Here is a 16,155-nt window from a genome sequence, read left to right as displayed (position 1 = left end):
ATTGACGCCAATTGTTTTAAAGTTATATACCTTGATTTTACCTATCCAGCCGTGCACTATTTCCCCCATGTGGCCCCTGCAGAGCTAATATGACACCCCCGAGCTTGATAGACAGCTTAATCAACATATACGAGGGGTGCACCATATATATATAAAGTGACTACAATTGTACTGCATATCGTGTGCTTCCACCAAAGCCAACATGTTGTTGTTGTATTCATATGTGCCATAAAAATGTTAGCATCACCACCAGCCTGACACCAAGCAGAATGATTGTTCTGTGTCTGTAAAGTGAACATAAAAGTCAAATTACTCTAACCACGTTTTTGCGTGGAGCTTGCAATGAATAACAGCTAGCTAGCTAGCTAGCCGGATAGCTTCAGGATCTGTCTGTTATTATGATGCAAAGAGAAATGTTTCATTTTCAATACTGCATTTTTATTTTTGCTTTGAGGTCAGGTGCCAATTAGGGGAAGCCAAGTAAAAGAGCCTGAGGGCGTCTGACCTCTGACTGTTTAATGGCTTGTAAAGGTGTCAAGAGGTTAAATAATGTTTCCATTCATTTAAACTCAGGCTAATTGGTTGTATCGTTTTCTGTTTTGTTTAGGTTTGCTTTTACAAAGGCTTTCGTGCTATTTTCCATGGCTGAATTAATGTCACCTTAGCCACCAAAATCCACGCAAGTTTCACCTTGCGTGATTTAACATGATTATTTTTTACTATGTTCAATTTGAAGAAAATCATATTTATTTATTTAAAGTTTTATCGCATCCGATTTTATTCGCGGGCTTACCATCGCCGTCCGGGTTAGCAAGCAAGGACACACGCTGGTCAGCACAACATGCGGAACCTGTTTTGTCTGGTCAGGAAGCGGCGGTCTGGAGACGTGTTGGCCGCCTGGCGCGCTCTGTCGCCGGCTTGCAGCTCACGCTGAGGCTCGCGCCGCCGGATGGTGCAGTAACAAGAATCCCATGTAAAGGTATTTTTCTCAGTTAAATGACATTGGTCAAAAATATTTTTCAATGACATTTTCAGACTTGTGAGTTACCAGAGTTGCACAAAAAAATGTTTTATTTTTAAATAATATGAATTATTTCACTTTCATTACTCCACATCAACTTACATTTAAAAAATATATATATAGTCGTAGGTCGAGTAATCACTATATTACATGTCACAGCCAGATTTGTTAAAATTGAAAAAAACAAATTGACTTAACTTAAAAATGAATAAATACTCTAACTTCCCCCAAAAACTAATTATACAAAATAAAAACTACTTTTCCAATCCCATGTTTTCAACTTGTATACATCGATTATGCCTGTATCATTTAAAGTACTGCATATTATTAATCACCCATGAAATCTGATTGAGAAAAGAGAGCTGGGATTTCTGAAGTTGCCGGTGACAGGATGCCAAGGATGTGCCATTGAAATATGAGGAGATTGATGATGGATGACAAAGCAACTTGAAGCATCATGTCACACTTATATCTAAATGTGGAACATCTGCATGCAGCCGCTATCAGCAGCACCACAATATGTCTGGACTGTTATTTAAAAACTAGTCCTTATTATATACTTATATCTGGCACATGGTTCATTAAATATAATTGAATGCATGAAAAAAACATTTTGTTCTCCCTAGCTCACATGAAAAGAATATATATATATATTAGGGATGTAACGATAAGGTCAATATCGTGATATCGTCCATTTGTGCAGTTCTAGCACCCTATAGTGGCTGGTTTATTAGTGCAATTTAATTTTCATTAGGGATGTTTTAACCTTCTATCTATGCTAATTGTCAGATGAAGGGGAACCTAATTTGCTTGTGAAGCGATCAATGTGTGCTCGCATTAGCAAGCGAGTGTCTCAATATTGTTATTAGAGATTGTAGGTGATTTATATGCATTGCCGTTATGTACAAAAGCACAATATTGTGATCTTATTTAAATATCTCCAAACCCCCCACAATATTGTGATAATTATAATATCGTGACACTGTCGTATCGTGATGTTTGGATATCGTTACATCCCTAATATGTCCATGTATGACATCTATATAAACTGAATGTTTGGTACACAAACTGCAACACCACCCTCGCGAGTAAGTCCTTCCCCAAAGTTTAGCTGAACTTTGACCCTCAAAGCCAAAGACGACACACGTTGGGCGATAAGTGAAGCGCTCTATTGTAAGCGGGAGGTGTCCTTGTCCATTTATTGACTTCCTAAAAGATCCATTATGAAGTGATTTACGATGTCCACCGGCCTCCAGTCCGACCGAGCAGCAGGTCGCTCGCTGTCTGTTCCATTCACAAGACGTCTGCACCAATGGACCCGCCGTTTGATTTATCAGACCAAAGACGGAAGCTGGCCCTCGCCGCCGCTGCTGTTTGTTCAAAGCCAACATGAGACGTAGGAAGTGATTATGAATGGGAGATGTCAGCGGAGAGGTCAGGGACAAAAGGCATGGACGGACACCTCTGCGGGGTACAAGGAAAACATGTCCTGAAAACCAATCGAGTGAGGGCGGAGAGAAGTTCATGCGTCCTTTATGATATTTACACTTGCTGAGGTATACGACGAATACATTTGCTTACCTTATTTTGCCAAACAAAAGGTGGAAATACATTGATTAAAAAACTAACTAGGCATTTTGATACAAGTGATTTCAATAGATACAAAATAAAATGTTCAAAATCAAGAATAGATTAAAATCTTTAATAGCCTACATTGAAATTCAGTTTTACAGTCAAACGTACCATCATGCAATGGAGCAAAGCAGCTTGTTGGTCAACTTGTTTTTTGCTCCTCCCTGCGGTTATTATGCTGGTCTCACTATTTGAGTTTCCAGGCCAAAAAAAAAGGCCCAAAAAATGAAAACAAACTGAAAATACGCTTTATGTTTAAAAAACTGTAATTATAGCAAAAATGTCCTTCGCTTTCGTCTTTGGTAATTTAACTCTTTGACCGCCAAAAACGTTTAATGACGTATTCTAAAATCCTAATGAATGCCGCCAAAAACGTTAATTTACGTTTTTTTTTTTCTCTCTCAATGGGCAGCGCAACGTCTTGTGCAGCGCTAAATTATGCTAGTAATTAACTGATTAGAAAAAGAGGAGGATGAGCGAGTGCAAATGTAAACGTCCAAAGAATTAACACATAGGTGCTATTAAACTTTGACGGGTAAGAAATGTTGATTAAAAAAAAATCCTTTTTAACTAAACGATTAATCCTGATTAATCAAAATTCTAACAAGTGATTCATCTGATACAAAAAAAAAATGTAATCGTTTGTCAGCTCTAATATTAAAGCAAAGTCTCTCTCTGCTCTCCAGCTGTGATTAACCTTGTTTGACAAATACGGCTGCGACGTCTGTGCTAAGCAAAGTCCTGTTACAATAACAACACGGGATTACATCGCTGCTCTGGTGCGTCTTACGTTTCATATTCAAGTCCATTGGAGCAAATCAGGTTTGTAAATAATAATCACATAGTTTCATCTGGTTGGCATATTTTGCTGTGACGTGTATTCAAGGGAGGTAAAGTTTCACCGGCATTATGAAGAGTTAAAAAAAAAATATATATATATTATTAGCGGCATTATATACTGTAGATTGGGCTTAGCCAGTGTCAGGCCCGTCATTGTATATTGACCAGAGGCTGATGCGTTGGTCTTTGGATCCGGCAGCCAGAAGTCTTTCGCTGGGGTCCTCGTGGTCGGAGAAGGCGACGCTGAGCACCATGTCGCTGTGGTACTGCAACACCGCAAGAGGTCGCAGCTTCTTCCAGCCAAATATTCGGACCCGGTGGTCCCAGCCTGCGGACGCTAACAGTTTAGCGTCTCCTCGAATGCTCAGCTGGGAAACGCCAGGGTTGGTTAGAGTCACGCAGTCTCGCGGCTACAAAGGAAATAGAAATGAAGTCAGTCAGTCAATCAATCAATCAATCAATCAATTGCAAGGCTTTTCAGTCAAAAAAAAAAATCATTTTGGCAATGCAGTTGGAAATGAATTGTTCAACCTCTGTTTTTCATGGTAAACACTTTTTCGTGATTTATCTGTTTTTTTTTCTTTCCCCCCCCCCCCAAGTATTTTGGGGACTTTAAAATTCTTTAAAAATAAATAGAAAATTTCCAGTACATGTATAATAGCTGTCAATTATATATGGATGTTTTAGTGGGCCGGCCTGGGCCGCATCTCCCGTGAGTTAAGTTTCAACGATTATTTCACATGAAGCATCTTCATAGTGTATTGTGAACCGTATTGTGTGTGAAAGTGAAAGTGGGTGGATCAGTCTTGACAGCGAGACCTGTTGCGGCCCAATATTGATCCATATATAAGGCGCACTGGATTATAAGGCGCGTGGTCAGCTTCTGAAAAAATTGAAGGCTTTTAGGTGCGCCTTATAGTGCGGAAAATACGGTAATCTATTTTTTTTTTAAAACCCAACACTGGTAATAGGTAAGTAATGAATTAATGACAGCCAACTCTAAGCAACCCAAACAATGACAGCGAGATGATCAGATGTTGCGATGACAGAGGTCCTGATTTCTGCTGATCCTGGCCCGTAAACTCCCGAGTCTCAATCATCAAGCATAAAACGTCACTGCGAGGGCCATGAGCAAAATCTGGTTTGGAGTCGCGCGGGTGGGGGTCTCCAACCGGGGCTTGGGTTACCCTCGTCACGGTTTGCAAGCGGGACAGAACGCCTTCCCGGTGAAATGCTCGTTTGCGGACGACTTGTTGCTTTAAGCGCCTCTGATCAATTACATTTGCACTGAAAGGTCTGCTCAGCAAAAAGAAGCCCACCTGATTAATACGCATTTGGCAACGTCTGCCTGCGAAAGATTAGCCACAGCTATTTTCCCTGCGTGAGCTACAGAGTTTCAAGCAGTCTTGCTAACGTTTGACATCTTCTAACAAACGATCCCAATCCGAAGGACCTTTTTGGAGGTGGGCATTCCTCGCGAGAGAAACGTGCTCTTTCGCTAGCTGGGTCGCTCTATGCAGGCCGCACATCTGGATTTGGTGGGGGGTGGCTGAAATCCAACTGGACAGCGTAAAAATTGACTTCATGGATTGTGTCTAAGGAGACTAATGGCCTCGCAAAGAAAGATATGTTGCCGAATTTATCTGCTCCTGTTCCGGCCTGGAACTATACACAAAGCCGCATGTGGGAGATATAAGCCAGGTACTCACTGCCCAAGTGGATAAAGAGGAATGCAAGTGAAAGAGAGCAGAGAGGAATGTCATTGATCAGAAAAAAAGCAAGCTTTGCTCACAAGTGTGATTTCACTTTTTTTTTTTTTTTTTTTTTCCCCCTGGATGAAGATATTAATCAAGCCATCGTCACTAGTTCCAACAGTGTCAGCGTGTGGCTGCTTGGAGCAAACAAGGCAAGGCCCACTGATGCAGAGAAAAGTTGGGGGTGACAGATTGTTTGGAGCTTTGTTATTACCTCAAGAAGTTGGTATGCCGCGACCTCTCTCCATCTGGTTTCAATTACAGGCCTGATAATGATGGCTTAAAGTGTCTGTTTGTGTTTGTTTTCCATCCCAAAATTTGCGCCGGGAAAGGGCAGTTGTAAGCACTAAGTATTAGTGATGCAAGTAATGGACATTTAATCAATTTCTTTATTTTCAGTGTGATGAGAAGACTTTGTTATTTACAACTGAGCTTATTTTTTTTTCTATCCCGTAACAAATGGAAGACTATTCTAACTTCTTCAATTAGCATACCATTGTCAATATAGAATTTGGCTTTTTTTTTTGCCGTTATCCATAAGGGATGTCATGATAAGGGCAATATCGTGATATGCTGATATTAAAACTGCCATAATATCGTCGTCGTCATGTTTACAATATTTAAAAGGAACACATCTGCTAAAAAAAAAAAAGTCAGGTTGATTTCCATTTGTGCAGTTCTAGCACCCTCTAGTGGCTAGTTTATTAGTGCAATTTTCATGAGGGATGTTTTGGCCTTCTATGTTTAAAATCTATGCTAATTGTCAGATGAAGGGGAACCTAATTTGCTTGTGAAGCGATCAATGTGTGCTTGCATTAGCAAGTAAGTGCCTCAATGTTGTTATTAGATTGTAGGTGGTTTATATGCATTGCTGTTATGTACAAAAGCACAATATTGTGCATTTTTTTTAGTATGAGCTTTTTTTTTTTTTTTTTTTTTACAATATTGAGACTTTTTTTTTTTTTTTTTAAATATCGCCAAATACGTTCTATTCTAAATGTTACGTGTCCCAAAGACGTAGTTCTACGTTTTTGTTTTTGAGATTTATTTATTTTTTTTTATGCTAGAGCACAGAAGGCTTTGATGAAGCCTCTCAACTGCAAACAACAGTTGAAGAAATAGTAGTTATTAAACAAATGGCCAACAGGTGGCAGCAGAGCAAAGGAGATCAACAGGGCCATGATGGAAAAAGCTCAAATGCTCACAATTCTAATTAGATTTGTGAATAATGATGAAACCTAGCAATATTATAATGCTAATTGCTTCAAAACGGATGCAAAACAGATAGAAATATACTTCTTTTTTTTTCCTGATGAAAGAAGAGACTTTAATCTTTCTTTTGGTAGGTTCCACGTTTTTATAGCAATAGAACACAATATTCTGTGGGCCTTGCAAAATCAGTCAAAATCCAGTAAAACAGCCGGGAGTGAAGGTGATTGCTTCTGTGAAAATGGCGGCGAGTAAATGAGTTATGATGGAACCCAGGGGCAGTAATAACAATGAAAACAGCAGAGGCCCCAGAATTGAACCCTGTGAAACACTCTACATATTATACATGTGAATTCACATTGCATATATTCGTCTGACCACTTTCTTTTTTTTGATCAACGTAGTTAGTATGAAAGGATTACAGCATTTCAGCTGAAATGTTCAGCTTCCTCGCTTGTCTTTGGGCTACCAGTTTCTGAAGACATTCTTCAAGCCACTAACACATCCAACATAAACTCACACTTGATCATCTCTCTGTAGCATCTCCCGGACATAAGAAACATTCAGGAGCGTCCAGTTGGCAACCATCACTCGAACCTTGCTCCACTTTTCTCCCCTCATCTTCCATGCTGGTCCACTGAAACATCCCATCATCGCTCACTCACTCGAGCCTATCGACTTTTCACAGGCATTTCTGACACACCCTGGCCCTGAATCACACTCAAAAAGGAGGAGGAGGAGGAGGAGGAGATTACAGCCTTTTGTCACCTTGCCTGTCAGAGCTGTGCTCCGGTTGACAGGAGATGGATGTGTCAAACAGGTGAGACGTTCCATTCAGAAAAAGACGTATGGGCTCTCAATACCTGTAATTTTTATGACGGGTCCACCCGCCGATCCGTTGGCGGCTAAATGAGCTTCAATTTGTGCACGAGTCTGATTCCTTAACTACAATGCGCTACAAGAGATCACAACAGGTGTGCCGTGGGATATTTTCGAGTTATTATTGAAGACGTCCGTCCGCGTCTTTCTTCCATTTCTTGTGATCAATGAAACCAAATTTAGTAAGTGTGAATTTGTGAGTACATTCAGACAATATCATATAATTGCAATACCAGTATGAGTGCTCAACTCTTGAGAAGTCACTGATACCAAGTACTGATACACTAGTACTTTTCATGCCTAAAATAAAACTAAAAAAAAAACAACAAAAAACAAAACAAAACAGCGACAGACAATTTTAAAGAAATATCTATTTATCTCAATATAGCATTTTAACTTAAAATTTCATGAACTTAATGGCAAATTTCTAATATCTTTTGTCCATATTTTACATAGAATACAGAGTACAATGAATTGTAATAAATAAATACATTAATAAAATGTAACTAATAATCCATTAACCAGAAAAAGTTCCAATCAAAATATGTGGTTGTACATTTTAATGGACAACTGTCGGGCATGAATGACGGCCTTCAGGTCTTGATCGTAAAATGGCCACAAGAGAGTTACTGATATCGGCTACTGTCGTGAGTACCTTGAAATAAAGCTGTTTATCTATTGGTCCAATAGAATCTCCAATTTAAACATACTGTATGACTACAAGACTACAATGCTTTTAAAAATACTTTGAAAAAAAAATTATTCTAGGTATTGAAAAACGGACTAGTTTAGCTTTATTGGTATGTCTTAAATATTTCTTCATATTATTCACTCTGATAATAAAGAATACCAGAAAATTGGGGGAACTGTATTATTCACAAGTACAGAGCAAAGAAAAAAAAAAGTTTTTAAAGTGTGTTTTTGGGGGTGCATTAAACATGGCTGCGTGTTATTCACGTGATTTTACCGTATAAATACTTTTGTAAAATTCTTGTTTGTTAATACCGTGTGATTTTCTAATGTGAAAACACGTCTTTGGTCAATAAAGGTTGGAAAATACTACATTATAGAAAGTGAATATTTTGACATTTAACTCATTCTCTTCTAAAAGAAGGCTTGCTGTCAGTAAAGCGTGATTTATACGTGTCGATTCCCGCTGTCTGTTTCTAGCCGGCAACCTTTTTCTCACTCCCCCTCCTGGAGGAACCTATCACTGCTCCGTCACTGTATTTGAGTAACCGCCTAAATATACGTCTATCCAACTTAACAGCTTGTAAATCCTAACATGCACACCTGTGTAGTGTAGTCCAACAAACGCAAGGTCACGGGCAGAAAAAAAAACTGCGTCGAAGATGATGCTTCATTAGGACAAGCATCGAGCGGCCGGGTCATACGGCAGATAAAGGCAGTTGGGAGCCATGTGCATCGCATTAACCTCAATTCCAGAAGATATCCGTCTTTATCTGGCCTTGATAAGGTCCCTTCAAAAAAAAAAAAAACACACATTCGGCTTCACTAAATCACAAGTGCGCTGCGTTGTGTCTCATTAAGTTTTCCCTTCATTTCACAACTAGGAACATCTATCTGCCCTGCCAGCCGACTCCGCAATGGAGGCCATGTTGAAGCAGTAATTCACGGCGAGCGGGGATATACTGTGGCACTTACGGCCTCGTCAAGCTTTATTGCAGCTTCCCACTGAGTCTACTGTTCCCTTTACTGCAGATGTGTTTTTTGTTTGGTTAAGGGGCCTCCGAGGTTTTGATATTTTTATTACCTCTCAGGGGTCGTCCGTCAGGACCTGAGGCCCGGGTGCGCCACCCAGCAGTTCCCTCGCTGCCCACCCTCCGACCGCTGCCACACAAAAAATACTTGTGTGGGAGGAACTGAGCATTGCTGTCTGGACTTCACACTGAGCTGCACTTAGGAGTAATTTAAAAGCCCCCGGTGGATGCTTTTGCTCTCGGTGTGCTTTTTTCCTGTCGTCTTCATCCTGGATTACATACTGAATCAATATTTTGTTGCTCAGGCAAAATAAACAAAATGATCAGTCTTTCTCCTTTGGTATAGCAAATAAAATCCACAATAGAATATTTACAGACGGGGGAAAAAAAAATAAGGCTTTGCAAATATTTCAAATTCAAGCATTCATATGCGAAAAGCCCTGGAAAGAAAAACACCCTTCACTCTACTGGAGTGTATTTCATCAGGTCCAGGTTTCTCACCGGCTCTGATTCATGAGGGTTGGCTTGAAAATGGAAGCATTCCCTTTTGCTCATGAAATGGAGAGAATATATGGCTTCTAATGAGTTGCTCCGTCTCTGAGGTGTTGACTGTTACGTCAAATGAATTATGAGCTCAAGTGGGCTTTTTGATGCGATAGCCTATGTATTGGTAAAAAGTGCGGTTGTCTGTGTGAAAGTAAATGGATGCATTATAAGAGGCTCTTTTCTCCCATTCCAGTGTTCCCTCTCTACTTCGCGGTTCAGTTTATTGTGCATTCACTCTATCGCGGATTTTCATTTGCAACATTTCTGGTTGAGTGAAGCCATTTTAAGATTAAAAAGAAAAACATGAGCGTAGTTATTAAGATGCCGTTTCGCTATTGTCGTCATGCGCTGCCAGGGCAAACGCACACATTAATTTATGAATGCAGCCTATAATCAGTAGCTCTGTATTTATTCTACATTTTGCATTTATTTATTTTACATTACATTACATTTTGCATTTATTTATTTTTTTATTCTACTGTACATTTTATTTAAAAGGACACTGGGTTTTTTTGGTCTGACATCGGCATTAAAAAAAAAAAAAAAAAAAAAAAAAAAAAAAAAAAAAAAAGGACACTGTTTAAATTACCACATCTGATTTCATTGGTTGTTATTAGCTAAGCTAACTTACCTTCCATCCATCCATCCATCCATCCATCCATCCATCCTCTTGACTGCTTACTCCTCACCAGGGTCGTGGGGGGTGCTGGAGCCCATCCCAGCTGGCTTTGGCTAGTAGGCGGGGTACACCCTGAACTGGTTGCCAGCCAATCGCAGGGCACACAGAGACCAACAACCATCCACGCTCACAATCACACCTCGGGACAATTCAGAGCATTCAATTAACCTGCCATGCATGTCTTTGGAATGTGGGAGGAGACCGGAGCACCCGGAGAAGACCCACGCGGGCAACGGGGAGAACATGCAAACTCCACCCAGGAAGGCCGGAGCCTGGACTCGAACCGGAGTCCTCAGAACTGTGAGGTGGACATGCTAACCACCTACTCACTGTGCGGCAAGGAAACTTACCTAAAAGCTGAAAAATGCATTTCTGCAATTTTTGCACTTTTTTGGCAAAATGTTCAATCTGATGTGTTAGTCCACCATGTTGGCTACTATTCACAGAAATCACGAGTGTGTCCATTTGCATAACACTCCTTTGAATGACAAAAAGGATTTAAAAAAAAAAAAAATTCCAAAACAACAATTCCAACTGTTTACAACATTTTGTAGTGTTTCGGGCAGACATAACTCTTGGCATGCGTGCAGGTGCTGTCCTCCATGAAAAGGATGTCAATGTAAACCACCAGCGGTGGTGTGTGATCTTTTTCATAAAAAAAGAAAAAAAAGAAAAGAAAAGAAAAATCCTCTTATGTTTTTAGTTTTGGTAGTACTTGCATAATAATATCCATGCCAAATGAGTGCCTGTGTGAGTTTATGTGGGTGGTTGCAGTCCTGAATGACATTCATAGTACCCCCTCACTTGGCCCCTGGCCTCACACAAACTGCATATCCAGCAGCTGAATTATAGCTAAGGCCCTCCCTAAGCATTCTGAGTTACACCCCCCCACAATTCCCTATCATTCTATTATATAAAAAACATTGTAATATATTAATGGATTCAGAATCACCATTGCTCTCGCCTGAAGTCAGATGTGAGAGGCTCCAGCTCACCCTGTGACCCGAATGAGGCTAATCAGATGGCTGGATCAAGAATTCATATTCGCATCGTGATGCATTTAGGAATTTGAAGCAAAAAAGAAATATGACTACGGATAACCTTAACTGCCGATTATCTTGGCCTCCACTTACCTGCAGGTTATTCTGCCCATCCAGCATCCACGAGGCGAGCTTATTCTCCGAAGAAGCCGATACGCCCCTCAGACTTTCTGGGTCGAAGGTCAGGCACATGACAGGCTCGAGGTGGACTTTGGTTTGACTCAATATGGACCTCTGGGTTATGTCCCATAACAACAGTGATCCGTCCTCATACCCGGCCAGCAAGAGGGGTCCAGGACCTGATTGTGGCTAAAGGTGAGGAGAGAGGATGATAACAGACAAAGAGAAAGTCAGTGAAGATTCAGCCTTAAAAGAAGCGCACCGGCAAAATGACCTTAACCGCTGTGCGATACTGGAAGCCGAGCAGAGCAGAGGTTATCTTTCTGGAAGCTTCTGCTGACACCCACAGAGTCAATGTGGGCTCCATTCGTCAGGCTGCTGTTCTCTCTTAACATCACTCCATTACACCACTACTCACTTTACTCCTCGTCTACAATACTGAGCTTGGTCCTGAATAATAGTATGAAGTCAAACCTTTCTTAGAAGTATGTTTGTTTTTCCTTAAGCATTTTGTTTATTGGCCAAATTCACTAACACTAAAAGTTTCATTTGAAAAAACTGCGCTCGTATCTTGTGTCGCTCTTTAATGATCAATGAATGATCAACCTCTACTCTTTATTTAAAATTATTGCAGCAAAATTTCATCCTATTATGAACTCTTTTACTGCCAAACGTTATCCAAAAAACAACCCCTAACCTACAGTGCCAGACGATTACGAGCATTTTCACTCATCTTTCAAGGCAAACAGAATATTTTGAACTATGACTACATAAACATGGTTGATACCATATGAAAGACTTGATTTTATTCTTTCATTAGAAAAAAAAAAGTATGATTCTAAAATATGTAATTTGAGAAAATAGGTAATTTGAGTGACACCAAGCGAAAATGAAAAAAAAATGAGAAAAACAGCTTTTTGCAAAAAGATATATTTACTGCACAACAGTGACTTTAACACTAATATTTTTTGTTTAGTGACGTTCTGTGAATTAGATTGAACGTGACAAAAAATGTAATCATTCACGTCATCCTTGAAAACGGTCCATTTCCCAAGATCCGCCATGTTTCCATGCAACTTGACACACGGGAGCCCATTGAAAAGCAATACATTGCTGCCATCCTCTGTCCATAGTTAGTGGGTGTTTTTTTTTTTTTTTTGCACCCAATTCAAAAACCAGAGCTGCACAAGATGTTGCACTGCCCATTGAGAAAAACCAAAAAACGTAGTTGACGTCAACTGACGTTATTGGCGGCAGTCGGTGGGCGTGTCCTTAACGGCAATTGACGTTTTTGGCAGGAAAAGAATGGGTGCAATTTTTTTGTTCACTATTTCACAACAAATGGACCACAAGCAATCTCCATAAATTGCGAATTAATCTCTACCCCAACATTTGGAAGACAACAAATGGCACCGATTGAGCAGATATGCAAACAAGATACATATTAGACAAAGCTTGAGAGGATGATGAAGTGACGGCCCTCTGTAGAGGGCAGTCAGTGATAACCTCTCAGTGCTTTCTGCCCTCTTTAATAAATAGTGTGTGTAGATCAGACAGGCACAGGGATGGTGCAAAACTGCCAATGCACAGCGCTTGTAAATTACATCAGTGAAAGAGAATATACAGGTGAGCTGATAAAAAGCTGAGCTTCAGATCTCTCTTATGGGAGGCTGGGGGGGGGAACAGAGAGTGGAAGAAAACAGAATTAACGGTAATTGAGAATGAGTAAATAAAGGTACAACTTGAAGCTGTTTTTGCGAAACGCCACAAAAAAAAAAAAAAAAACATTCACAGAGCACATTTTTACATCACTACATATAGTATCAGACATACGACTACTTCACAGCACAAATGTGCACCTTTACACTACCAGCAACAAGGAGAGAAGGAAATTTTTTCCATATGTGCCAGAAGGGGAAGATATTTTCATCCATCTTCACGTCCTCCTCTCACTTAACACAATATATTTCTCTTGTTCAAGCTTTAAACAAATTATAGACAGAGTCATGTATTCCCTCCAAACACATCATCCAGGATGAACACGATGGGATTAAGAAAACAAATAAAAAACAAGTGAAAATCAGTGGCCCCTACTTGCCACCAGGGTCCGGTCGAAGCGTTCCAGGCTTGGGGCCCACCGTTTCACTTAAACGTAGGACCTCCTTGATTGACGACGTTATGGGCCAGAGGTCAGGGAACCCTGGGTAGACACCTAATTCATTATATCCTACGCAGGCTTTTCTACACGAGGGCTCTCTGCTGGAATGGGGCTGGGGCTATGGGACAAGATTCATCACTGCACAGCAGCTGGAAAGATGGATGGATGGTGATTGGTGGGAGATGCAAACCAAGTTACATTGGATTTATCCAACACGGCATTTACAGAATACGGTTTTGAGCAACCGGTAAAGGGATCGCAGTCATTTTATTATCTCTGCCAGGCGTGCATTGTAGGATTTTATGTGTGAATTGATGAATGTTGCTTTGTTTGTTTGTTCATTAGTTACTTCAGTCAACATATAATGCAAAAAGCTTCTTCTCATTCTCTGAGAGCAGAAGGTGTCTTTCGGGCTTCTTCCATCTAGTGTCCAAATGAAAACGAAGGGCATATATGGAAAAGTGTGTGCTCTAAAAATGTGTCTGTGAGGCTAATTAACATAATAACCGCCACCACACGGAGTTTCCAAATCTATGACATGAACTAAAGACACTTTGACATGACTTGCCGAAGCACCTATTAGCCACCGCCATTATCGATATATTGGTTTGGTAATAAAGCCACAATAATCTACGATAAAACTACGGTAAACAGGATATAAACTGATGTGTTTTTTTTCAATGAGAAATTAGGTTTTTTTTGTACCATCACTTCTTCACAGTGAGTATTTTAGTGTATTTTGTTTGAAACAAATACAAATGTCTTCTTAACAGAGACAACTTTCTGTGAACAAATTTGTGTCTTTCTTCAACACTACTGTCATGCAACATGTCAGTCAGTCGCATAGTCAATCGTTTCATTTTATAAACCGTGACAGTTTTTTTGTGCAACTTTGCAAAAGTAAATAAAACTAAATAAAATGACATATTAAATCGAGTTAAATCAATATTACTTAATATTCCTCAGAAATTGTGTGCTTCAAAAAGTCGAAACAAAATAGGTTATAAAATTTTACAAGTGAAGAAATAATAAAGATTTTTCATAGAAACATATGCAAAACGGAGTCACTCGCTGGACAGATGACACAAGTAAAAGTAAGCTCAGCGACCTGAGTGAGAATAATTGGCATACACAATGGATGGACTGATGGATACTTTATATATTCACATACAGTATATGATAATTATGTTGCAGCACATTAATGACATACAGTGGAACTCTCTGAGGAAAAAAATTGAAGAGTTTTTACCAATAAATAAAAAAAAAAAGAAAAAAAAAAAAAAAAAAATTGTGATTATTGTCTTTGGCTTAAGTAGGGAACCTTGGCCTTCCATTTGATCCAAATGTATCCTTCAACTCCCACATCCAACCAATGCCAAGAACATTATTTTTTCATAAACTTGCGTAAGGTGAAAAATAAATCCTTGCCACTCGCTCAAGCTGACAAACCAGTCCATGCTATTTGTGAACTCTAGGCAAGATTAATGATTCAGTAAAAGTAAAATGCGCTCTAGCAAGTTTCGAAAGATTGATCGCTTTTTCTTTTTTTTTTTTACCAGCTTCGTTCAAAATGTTGCTGCTTAAGTACTGACTTGAACTATAGGAAAATATAATATTTTACAGTAATGGCTCCGCTGAATTACAGTAGCCAGTTATTCGTAGCTAGTTATTCGTCCTTGCTTGGCGCATTTCTATCTGTCTGCAAACCAGTTAAGGCCATCGGGCCACACATTCTCACGTGGGGAGGCTGAGCCATTCGCCCATGTGGGCGGACGGCCTAGACAGTATAAGTGCAGGGACGATTTTGAATACATCAGTTCCTTTTCCGCATACTAATAGAAGAGGGCTCTGCAGCTGTGTACTCGATCTTTCTGGCATCCAGTAAACATTTCAACTGAGAAAATGCAGTCTTCTGGTTATTACTGCTAGTATAAAATCGTGAGCATTAAGATACAAGAACCAGTGAAAGTTCCCACCCAGAACTTTACAGGTTGTCGTCATAAGGATGGTTTTGAACTCCGTTTTTCTTCTGCAACATTTGACTTGAGGTACCACAGTAAACAATTACATATAGTAAAGGCTTTATGCAGTATTAGCAGCACTATGATTGATAAATTGATAATATCCTCACACATTGATCTGGTTAATGGTAACTTTACAGCAGTGTCTCGTACGTGTGGTAATTTTCTTTATTTTTCTTGCATAAAAGACATCTGCTTCAGCTTTTGCAGTTATGGTGATAGTTAAAGGCCAAGGTAAAAAAAAAAAAAAAATGACAACAATACAAAACATCATCATGTCATAAATATTAGATGTGAATGCCATTTCCTGTTATTTTTGTATTTTTAAGATAATCATGCACAATCCCTCCATCATGTTTTGGATATATCCGGTATTTCTATACCATCTATACCATTTGTACTATATCAATACCAACGAATTGATGAAATTGTTATCTCCAAACTATGAATGCATCCCGGTCTCAATGAATGGTTGATACACGACATTTCCACTTCAGTCAGGTAACACCCCTAACATCATTTTGTCCTGCTGCTG

At 39.6% G+C, this 16,155-nt stretch overlaps 1 protein-coding gene across 4 annotated transcripts in view; it reads right to left on the bottom strand.

The window, feature by feature from the left end:
- Positions 1-1,158: 1,158 nt before the first annotated feature.
- The window catches only part of gnb1l (guanine nucleotide binding protein (G protein), beta polypeptide 1-like), a 32,795-nt gene continuing 17,798 nt past the window's right edge, over positions 1,159-16,155 (bottom strand). For 3 of the 4 annotated variants that reach the window (XM_077522979.1, XM_077522982.1, XM_077522980.1), the window contains 2 exons: positions 11,415-11,630; positions 2,495-3,903 (listed from right to left, as the gene is read on the bottom strand). In XM_077522979.1, the coding sequence (XP_077379105.1) occupies positions 3,625-3,903; positions 11,415-11,630 (495 nt within the window). In that variant the 3' untranslated portion in view covers positions 2,495-3,624. The other variant, XM_077522981.1, reaches the window with a different exon arrangement.

This window comes from Festucalex cinctus, chromosome 5 (assembly GCF_051991245.1).
Source record: "Festucalex cinctus isolate MCC-2025b chromosome 5, RoL_Fcin_1.0, whole genome shotgun sequence".
Taxonomy (NCBI): domain Eukaryota; kingdom Metazoa; phylum Chordata; class Actinopteri; order Syngnathiformes; family Syngnathidae; genus Festucalex; species Festucalex cinctus.
This window is presented reverse-complemented; position numbering and strand designations above follow the sequence as displayed.